This window comes from Cucurbita pepo, chromosome 5 (genome assembly GCF_057944985.1).
Source record: "Cucurbita pepo subsp. pepo isolate OVF chromosome 5, ASM5794498v1, whole genome shotgun sequence".
Classification (NCBI taxonomy): domain Eukaryota; kingdom Viridiplantae; phylum Streptophyta; class Magnoliopsida; order Cucurbitales; family Cucurbitaceae; genus Cucurbita; species Cucurbita pepo.
This window is the reverse complement of record NC_141802.1, coordinates 17,034,707-17,045,319: the sequence shown is the minus strand read 5'-3', so window position 1 is coordinate 17,045,319 and position 10,613 is coordinate 17,034,707. Positions and strand designations below refer to the sequence as shown.

At 35.2% G+C, this 10,613-nt stretch overlaps 1 protein-coding gene across 1 annotated transcript; it reads left to right on the top strand.

Moving 5' to 3' along the window:
• Nucleotides 1-3,608: 3,608 nt before the first annotated feature.
• On the top strand, nt 3,609-10,108 carry LOC111794710 (protein DETOXIFICATION 46, chloroplastic). The gene is made up of 14 exons (XM_023676823.2): nt 3,609-4,113; nt 5,070-5,164; nt 5,247-5,355; nt 5,496-5,551; nt 6,263-6,318; nt 6,490-6,628; nt 6,728-6,865; nt 7,087-7,155; nt 7,265-7,375; nt 7,805-7,933; nt 8,111-8,188; nt 9,145-9,216; nt 9,298-9,360; nt 9,672-10,108. Exons 1-14 carry the CDS (start codon nt 3,636-3,638, stop codon nt 9,771-9,773), a joined length of 1,695 nt encoding a protein of 564 aa, XP_023532591.1. The 5' UTR covers nt 3,609-3,635; the 3' UTR covers nt 9,774-10,108.
• The last annotated feature ends 505 nt before the right edge of the window (nt 10,109-10,613 follow it).

Genomic DNA, 10,613 nt, shown 5'->3' with positions numbered 1-10,613 from the left:
ATATCTCTTTGTTTTAATATTTATTCTTTAAACACGTTTTTAAAATCTAAGTTAAATTTTACTGTATTTTTATTTACATTCGCTTTCATCTCTTAAATCACAGTTCGAGATTCGAAAACTTAAAAGTCGAGTCGTGACATGTTTAGAAAATTTTACCTTTTAGTCTATAAATTTTGAAAAATAGGTTTAAAACGTCCCTCGAGTAATTTTTTTTATTAATTTAATATTGACATTAAAATTTTAAAAATAATAATAACACCAAAATTATCTCTATCGCTCTCTTCTCCTCTCCGGTTTGTATTTTTATAAAAGTGAATATATCGAAGTCAAAATCTTAAAAATTGTGGTCCCAAGTGATTATGATCGGCTGTGTTTATCATATTTTGCAATGAGAATCGCCCCATAACTACATTTCCTAACTCATAATATGATTATACCAGAATGTTGGTACTTGCCCGAGTATATTTATTTAATAAAGTGGTGTAAAGAAGAATAGTGATTTAGAATCGAATCAGCGTTTTAAAAATCATATTCGCAAAAACTATATATCTAAACTAGATCGAGAGTTAGCGTTCTTAGCTTGTCACATCAATATTAAGAAGAATTATATCTATATGGTTCGAGATGATTTAAATCAATATTGAGTATTTTTATTATTGTAATTATTTATTTATTTATTTATTTATTTATTGTTATATTTGCATGAACAAAAGAGATAAATAAGTCATTTTTTTCTCCAGTAATTAATTTTTGTCGCAATTATTTTAAAATAAAATAAAAAATATTAGTTTATTATATCAAATAAGGGTAAATTTGTTTTAAACTTGTTGATTTTTTTTTTCAAAAAAGTATTTATATCAAGATTATATATTTTTAAATCATACATTTTTAAAATTTTAATTCGAGTATTAAGCTTTTGTTCGAGAATAAAAAATAAATAATAAAAAAATAAAAATAAAAAGATTATAATATTTTCATCCATTTTCATTTTCATTACGAAAAAGAAAATTCTATAATTATTTATTTAATTATTATTATTATATGGAACAAATTAGAATTCGTAAATTTTAGAGAAATTGTTATATACCTCGATAATAAAAATAATTATAAGTTAATATTAAAAAAAATTATCCATTTTCTTTTTAAGATGAAACCATTAGTAAATTGAAAATAATAATAAAAAAAAATCTATTTATTTATTTTGAAATATTGAATTAAATAGAATTAATAATAATTATGTATATATTTAAAATAATAGTATGAATGGTTCATTGATTGAGACCATAAATTCACGAGTAAATTGCAAAAAGTAAAAATGAGATGTGGAAAAGTAAAATTTAATTAACCTTCTCAAAATGGATTGGATTTAATTCAACAAAATTTAATAACATTAATATTTATATTAATTCAACAATATTTAATTAATATAAATAATTTAATTATAGTGTTTCCTCTAAATTCTATATATTATCCATTTTCCACCCTTAAATAAAAAGGTTTAAAATATATATATATATTTTATTAGCCCAATAAAATATATAATAATAAGCGTTTCGAAAATTGGTTTGATTGGTAGGTTGACATTTTTCTATTAGGTCAACCCACCCACGAGAATATAGGGTTACAGTATGTAATAGTAAGTTTACTGCTAGCAGATATTGTCATATTTTTGCTTTTCCTTCCCGGGCTTCTCCTCAATGTTTTAAAACGCGTCTACTAATGAAGCCCAAAGATGACAATATCTGTTAGGAGTAGAATTCGAGCCGTTACAAATAGTACCATAGCTAGTTACCAAATGGTGAGTCACTCGTCGTAGTATGGCTAAACTCTCTCCATTGCATATTTGCTAGCGATGGGCTTCGACTGTTACACAATCCAATCTCAATCCTACCGTACTTTTAAAAATATTTCCGTATCTTTTGTTTCATTTCTTCTGGAACAATCACAAACACTTTTTTGATTATGGATCGGATCGTGATCCTGCAAAGGTGAGCTAACTCCAAAAACCCGTCCTCAGTTCGGATTGTAGGTTGCAACTCGCCTGCATGAAGCCGGAACCACTAGTAATCACCGATCAGCCATACGGCGGTGAATTCGTTCCCGAGTTCAAATCTTGTCTCCGCAAAATTAATTTTTTTTTTGTCTAAATAATATATTGTAACTTGTAAATATTCTGATACTTCAACTTACCGGATTTTAATTATTATTTAATAATATTTTAGTTGTAATAACATCTTCTCAAATATATTAAAATAGCATGCCACCAAATTTTAAAATTTAAAATATTACAAAAAAAAACCCATTATTTTATAATAAAAGGAAAAAGACAAAAAAAAAAATTTGTAATTTTCAAAAGCTTAATTATAAATAAAAGCGTTTATTTATTCGAAAAATATCGTTCACGTTGTCCAAACGTGGCCTTAGGATTTCATTCTTTAAAATATTTTTAATTACTTAAATAATTAATATTTAATATTTAAAAAGACGTGATTTCTACGTTTATTAAAAAATTATATATTTTAATATTAACATAAGGTGTTTGCTTTGTGAGGGTATTTATTATTATTTAGTCGTTGGACTTGGCCTAATTCTGAATTTGAATAAAATATTTAATTTATTAAATTTAATATGAAATTATAAATAATAAAATAAATACATTCTTTTTTAAATTTCACATGTACGAGAATTATTGCTATCGGAATAGAGCTCAATTGATTAATAACATACGTTAATTCAAATGTTAGATGTTTGAATCTTTCTTTTCACGTGTTCAACTCAACATAGCTCTTAAACCTGAAAAGCCACTGACGGGAAGTGATGAACAAAATTTTAAGATATGGGGAAAAGTGAATTAAGGGTGTACGAGAAAGATGTTAGGTTGAGTAGTCGGCCTTACTTGAACGTGATATGTTCGATTGTACATCTGTGTCATTAGGTTCTAAGGAGGAAGGAATTATATGGATAAGACGTTACAAATGGTATCGTAATGGAATCTTTTCCGGTAGGATGTAGCTTGGGAAAGAACTAAGGTGAAGGTTGGTGGGCATGTGACGCTTGAATAAATAAGTGATACATGAATGAACCGATACCACATTCGAATGAGAGTGATCTCGATGATACGATGATTAAGAAATTCTTAAAATAATTGATAGTAAGGATAAAGTTGTGAAACACGAGCAATAGTTGAAATTAGGCCGTTGTGGGATCCACTCGGTTCCTCACCTAAGTACTCCTTATTCATTTTATTTTAGTTCATTTTTTTAATACAACAAATGTGAAAGCACGAGAATTTAAAATTTTTAGCTCGATCATCCACGAGCTAAGCTCACTTTAGCTGATCGGTTCAACTATAAAACACATTTATTCGGGTTCAAAATTATATCATAAGATGAAATATTCGAATATTTATTTATGGATCGAAAATATAAGTAATGACCAATTGATTTATGTTTGACTTTTAAATACTAAACGTTGACTAAAGTTGTTACTCCAACTAACATATAAAAAGAATCAACGGTGTTCTTAATCCAAAATTCATAATTTCACAAATGAATGGCCAAAATTCGTCCACGTGGCTTCACCTCTTTGAATATTCCATCTTCCTTCTTCACAGACACTACCACTACTACACTCCCATGGCGGAGCATTCGCTCTCTCTCGCTCCGATCAATTTCCAGGCGCCAAAAATGTCTTTCAGAACCCTCCATTGTCGTTCTTCAATCGCTGCTCGAATCCATATCCCCGGAGTTCTCGGGCCATTCCCTCGCCGTTCCTTCCCCTTCACCCACCGTTCTTTCTCCACCACCACCTCCCCTTTATCCGTCGATGTATCGCCGCGGGTTCGCCGTCGGTTCGCGGTTCCTCGCGATAATCAGGAGCGGGAAGGAAGTAGCTTCGAGAATGAGATTGAGATTGACAATGAAGTACAGGAAAATGAGCAGTTATTGGGGATTGGAAGAGAAGAATTGGGGATCCAAGGGTTGTTGAGTCAGATGAAGGAGATTGTAACTTTTACTGGTCCGGCTATTGGATTGTGGATCTGTGGACCGTTGATGAGTCTCATTGACACTGCGGTTATTGGCCAGGGGAGCGCTGTTGAGCTTGCTGCTTTGGGTATTCTCGTGAATTTCTCTTACTTTTGCTTTTTTTGTGATTCTTGTTAAAAGTAAGAATCTAAAGGGTTGGAAAATATAAATTGAATATTGCTAATGGATCGAGAAAACAGTAGGTTCTTGCTTCCAATCTACTGGATCGAATACTCGAATTCAACCAGCTATGAGCTACAGTTACTTATGACGTGCTAATTACTTATTTTGAAATCTAAAAACGGTTAGGGATCATGACTCTCCACAATGGTATGATATTGTCGAGTATAAACTTTCATAGCTTTGTTTTGGGCTTCTCGAAGATGCCTCATACCCGTGGAGATGTATTCTTTTCTTGTAAACCGATGATCATTCCCTAAATTAGCCAGTGTGGGACTCCCTCCCAACAATCCTCAACAATCCTCCCCTCGAACAAAGTATGAGCCTCCCTTAAGGTCTATGGAGTCCTCGAACAGCCTCCCCTTAATCGAGACTCGACTCCTTTCTCTGGAGCCCTCAAATAAAGTACACCATTTGTTCGACACATGAGTCACTTTTGACTATACATTGAGGCTAGCAATTTCTTTGTTCGACACTTGAGGATTCTATTGACATGACTAAATTAAAGACATGACTCTGATGCAATGTTAGGAATTAGGACTCTCCACAATTGTATGATATTGTCCACTTTGAGCATAAGTTCTCATGACTTTACTTTAGACTTCCCCAAAAGGTCTCATGACTTTACTTTGGACTTCCCCAAAAGGTCCCATATCAACGGAGATGTATTCCTTACTTATAAACTCATGATCATTTCCTCAATTAGCCAATATGGAACTCCCACCCAATAATCCTCAACAAAAACGATGTCAGATATCAATTTTCCATATTTGATTTACGGTCTTTAAACTGTGACTTCTATCTGGTGTCTACTGTGAGTATTAATTTTCTGAACTGCGTCTGTTTGTAACTTTTGGCTGGCAGGCCCAGCGACAGTTTTATGTGATTATACGAGCTTTGTGTTCATGTTTCTTAGTATTGCAACTTCAAATATGGTAGCCACGGCCCTTGCTAAACAGGTTCAACCCATAATCGAAGGACTTTGTTTTACAGATTATTGAATAATTGTGCAGCATTGCTTGACCAGTAAGGTTCTTGCAGGATAAAAACGAAGTGCAGCATCACATATCTACATTGCTATTTGTTGGGTTGGTATCTGGTTTTTTGATGCTCTTAGCTACCAAACTATTGGGTTCAGTGGCGCTAACTGGTACTAAACTTCTACATTCTTGCATTCATCATTTTTATGAACTATTCCTTTAAGTTCTTCGCCACATAGCTAGCTAGAACTTTGTCATCTGTTAAAAGTAGGAGGGATGCCATTAACAAGATGTTATTGTAAATTTTCAGCTTTTGTGGGGACAAAGAATGCAAACATCATACCTGCTGCAAACACGTATATGCAGGTTTGTCTTTTAGCACAAAAGTTTGCCTTATAAAGCTTCATATGTGATATGTTTCTTTTTTGGTTGTACGTCTCTTTTGCTTTTTGAACTCTACTTTTTTTTAGCTTCATCTAAAAGAAAAAACTCGAAATTTCTATCACTTTTTTAAAATTTGGAGGAGGTATGGTAAATTTAATTATATCAACACTCCGAACAAAAAAAAAATCTTTCTTAGACGACTTTTTTTTTTTCTCTTCTAAATTTTCGACTATCTACTAAGTGCTATGTTATGTACGTTTATCATTAGCAATTTTAAAAATTACCAATAATGAAGGACTAAATTGAAGAAAAAATGTTAAAACGTAACGGGCTAAATCTAAAACCCTTTTAATAATTATAGGGCCAAATTTGAAAAAACACCCAAACATAGGTACAAAAACATATTCTTAGCCTATTAGCATGTATCACAATGATCATAACTATTGATGCATAAAGTTATGTCAAACTGAAGATCTTAATCTCTAAATCATATGTTCTGTTGTACCTATAGATTGTGAACTAGTGATATGAATGTCTTTTCCTGCACAGATAGTGAATATAAAATCACTTTCTGGTGGCACACAGAGCTTTCACCAAGAATGTGACCATTGCATACTGATACTTTGTCATGCTTCCTTGATTTCTTCTTGGTTCAATGATTTTAAGTTGAACAGATTCATTTTTTGTTGGTAGATTCGTGGTTTGGCATGGCCCGCAGTTCTCACTGGATGGGTTGCGCAGAGTGCAAGGTTCCTAATTTCTATTACTAGATTCATGCTCCATCTACTTTTTTAAATTTGTTCTGTTTGTGATGACATGCCAAAAATGAGCAATATAAAATACGATTTGTGAAAACTTGCAGTACCAGTTGGTTGAAAATTCACCAGATTGATTAACTTCTAATTTCATATTTGTGTTAGTCTTGGCATGAAAGATTCCTGGGGACCGTTGAAGGCTTTGGCAGTTGCGAGTATTGTAAATGGCATAGGTGATATTGTTCTATGCATGTTTTTAGGATATGGTATAGCTGGTGCTGCATGGGCAACTATGGCATCACAGGTACCGTTCTTTCTGTTTATGTTAAGGTGCCTATTTCTCACTGCATTTGTATTTGTTCACACCTAAAACTGATCTCATTTTTCCCTATATGAGCTTTAGGTTATTGCAGCTTATATGATGATAGAATCACTGAACAAGAAAGGATACAGTGGATATTCTCTGTCTATTCCCTCACCTACTGAATTCTTGTCAATACTTGCACTTGCTGCTCCTGTATTTATGACAATATTGTCAAAGGTTATACTTTGTAAAACCCTTTATATGAGTAACATGTCTTGTGAAATCCCACATCGGTTGGGGAGGAGAACGAAACATTCTTTATAAGGATGTGGAAACCTCTCCCCAGCAGACGCGTTTTAAAAGCCTTGAGGGGAAGCCCGAAGGGGAAAGTCCAAAGAGGACAATATCTGCTAGCGGTGGGCTTGGGTCGTTACATGTCTAATATTATTATCTTTTAGGTGGGCTTTTATTCTCTCCTCATCTATTATGCTACGTCTATGGGCACACACACCATGGCTGCTCATCAGGTTAAGTTTCATGGTTATTTTCATTTTTATGTTTCCATGCAAGTCTGCCCTTTCTTTTCTATTGAAAGTCAATGGTCATGTCAAATTGATTGCTTGTCATGTACTTTAGGTCATGAATCAAATATTCTACATGTGTAGCATATTGGGTGAACCTCTTTCTCAAACTGCTCAGGCATTCATGCCTGGGTTGATAACTGGAGTGAATCGTAGTTTTGATAAGGTGAGAACTCTAATTTCTAATGATATGCTTATCAACTTTTTTTACTTTTTGGAATTTTGTTTGCGTGATACTACAGTAGCCACACCAACTTCATTTAGCTGAAATAGATTCCTTACATTGTTATGGATATTCATAAACCTTAGGTGGAGGGTAGTTTATGGCTGTAAACCCTAGTTTGTTTCTTATCTAACCGGTGGTGTACGAGAGGGCGGAGCCTAAAGACCGTGCCCCCATACTGGTGCGGACCGTTCTTGCCTTTGGTAATATCTGGTTGCTGATCTGCTTCACATGGGTCCCCTTTTTTTCATACTTTTGTTATTTGACTTTTGCCGGAGAAAGATATTATGACCATAGTGATGCTTGCGTTGAGTATAATAATAAATACCAATTCTGTATGAACTTACTGTGTAACCTTTTTATGTTGTGTAGGCTCGGATGCTGCTCAAGTCACTCTTGATCATAGGAGCTATCTTTGGTTTAGTCTTGGGGACTATTGGAACATCAGTTCCTTGGTTGTTCCCTAATCTCTTTACGCCCGATAAGAAGATTATTCAAGAGGTTGGTTCTTGATATCCATACCATGACATTTGGAATATGAACCATCATTGTTTCAATATCATTCTGTTCTTTTCTTTTGACTGCCTGCATTTTCCTCATGATAAATAATCCATGTCGTGTTGCGTTGTAAATGCGTAAGTGTTCTCCTAAAATAACTTCATTTTTTTGATCATGCAGATGCATAAAGTGTTGATTCCATATTTCTTGGCGCTAGTCATAATGCCCGCAACCCTTAGCTTAGAAGGGTCATTATTGGTATGTTTGCTCACCTTACAGATTTTGCTTTACTTTTTGTGCCTGAATTGGACGTCCACGGAGTGGGGGCAGGGCAGGAACAAGGATGGTTTTTCAGTTTAGAAATAACTGTTGTTTGGTTTTACCCCATTCAAAATTCCTCCCAAATTCTTTCTTGCGTGCAATTAGGTTCATCTTTGATTCAATGAATGACAAATGTAGATACTCTGGGTGGTTTAGTACATAGATGCATTTCCCCCACTAGCGGTTAGGGTAGAAAAGAAATGAAGATGTAAGATCCCACATCGGTTAGGGAGGAGAACGAAATGTTTTTTTATACGGGTGTGGAAACCTCTCCCTAGCAGAAGTGTTTTAAAGCCTTGAGGAGAAGCTCGAAAGTGAAAACCTAAACAGAACAATATCTACTAGCGGTGGGCTTGGGCCGTTACAAATGGTATCAGAGCCAGACATCAGGTTATCTGCCAGCGAGAAGGCTGAGCCCTGAAGGGAGGTGGACATAAGGTGGGTGCCAGTAAGGACACTGGGTTGGACCGTTACAAATGGTATTAGAACTAGACACTTGGCGATGTGCCAGCGAGGAGGCTGAGCTCCAAAGGGGGGTGGACACCGGTGCCAGCGAGGAGGCTAAGCCCCGAAGGGGGGTGGACACGAGGCGGTGTGCCAGCAAGGACGCTGGGCCTCGAAGGGAGTGGCTTGTGAGATCCCACATCGGTTGGGGAGGAGAACGAAATATTCTTTATAAGAGTGTGGAAACCTTTCCCTACCAGACGCATTTTAAAGCATTGAGGGAAAGCCCAGATAGCGGTGGGCTTGAGCCGTTGCTATGTGACTAAAATGTTATGTCATTGGCTCATTGTTTTGGAGTACCTGAGTGACATTTGTCAGTGTTGATCAAATTCAATCTTAGTGCTGAAATCATCAAACTTTCCTTAAACCTTCAAGTTCGATTCTTGCAGGCTGGACGAGACCTAAAATTCATTAGTTTGTCAATGTGTGGATGCTTTTCTCTTGGTGCCATTCTATTGCTGGTAATGTTTTTATCTCCCAACCTTACTCCCACGCCTTATTTCTTCTTCTCTTTGTGCATTAACTCTCCTGCTTGCCCCCAGGTTATAAGCAGTAGGGGCTATGGTTTGGGGGGCTGCTGGTTCGCCCTCGTCGGATTTCAATGGGTATGTATACACAAGATATCCTTACTTGCTTTCTTTTAAGTTGAATGCAAATAGTATTAGATTATGAAGCCTGCTTCTTATTTATATGTTCGTGAATAGTTGGTACATGAATATAAAGTAAATGGTAGCTACAGTAAAATGTTATATCTGGCTATATAATATATATAAACTAAACCATATATACACCCATTAAGTTTTGAAAATTACTTACTATATTTCTATCTGTTTTCTTTTTCGTGTTCATCTAGATCGAATATGTGCGTTGTAATAGCCGTTGTTCTTACCTTGTGCAATAACTTTCTCTTGCATAGGCTCGGTTTCTTAATGCTCTTCGGCGTGTCCTCTCTCCGAATGGAGTGCTTTACTCCAGTGGTTTAAGCCACCATGAAGTGGTCAAGCAAAAGGCTTCATAGGACACAGTCCATGTGGGCTTGCAGCTGACATAATTCAATACCTTTTTTATATCCTCGTCGTCATTCAAGTTTGAAGAGGAGTGGATCGAAACCGAAAGGTCGTGCTGGCAGCTTTAAACGGTGTTTACGAGAAGAAACATACGATTTGGATAGGGTAATGCACTTAACCTTCGTCTGAGAGTAATGGTAAAATTTGTACAAGGAGGAAGAACCGACAAAACAAGGAAAATTTGCATATTTTTTTACTATGGTATCGTTGAGCTATGTTTACTTTGGTTGGTACTAAGCTTGTCTTGTAAGCTATTTTCGTAATAAAACATTAGAATGATTCAAAATTTTCAGTTAAGAAAAAACCCGAGTCAACCTTGAAACTAAAGAACGACTAAATATTGTCCACGTCATACCACATTTTTTTATCCTTTCATCTGAAACTCAACACTTTCACTACGACATGAGAAATTTTTTTGTATTACGAGAATATCACACTGCAGGGATCTGTCCCAAATGGGGAGGGGATTCATCGTTTAATTTTAACCATTTGACTAGAGATGTCTATTTTATCTGCAGGGACCTGCCCCGAATGGGGAGGAGATTTATCGTTTAGGCAGGGAATGAGAGATCAAGTGAAAAGGGACCTGTCCCGAATGGGGAGGAGATTCATCGTTTAGACGGGGAATGAGGGATAAAGTGAGAAACATTTTTCATTATTAGATAAATGGGATCGGGGACGGGAATCTATTCACACGTCCCCGCCCCTACACAATTTCCGACTCCCACTTAATATAAATATATTTTCAACGTATATTAAAAAAAAATGTTTATTATATAGTTTTTGTTATA

Bases quoted from the DNA above. Each gene is read 5' to 3' on its own strand.
- LOC111794710 (XM_023676823.2), top strand. From the start codon at position 3,636: ATGGCGGAGCATTCGCTCTCTCTCGCTCCGATCAATTTCCAGGCGCCA. The intron at 6,319-6,489 runs GTTCCTAATTTC...TATTTGTGTTAG, and splicing joins TGGGTTGCGCAGAGTGCAAG to TCTTGGCATGAAAGATTCCT. The intron at 8,189-9,144 runs GTATGTTTGCTC...CGATTCTTGCAG, and splicing joins GCTTAGAAGGGTCATTATTG to GCTGGACGAGACCTAAAATT.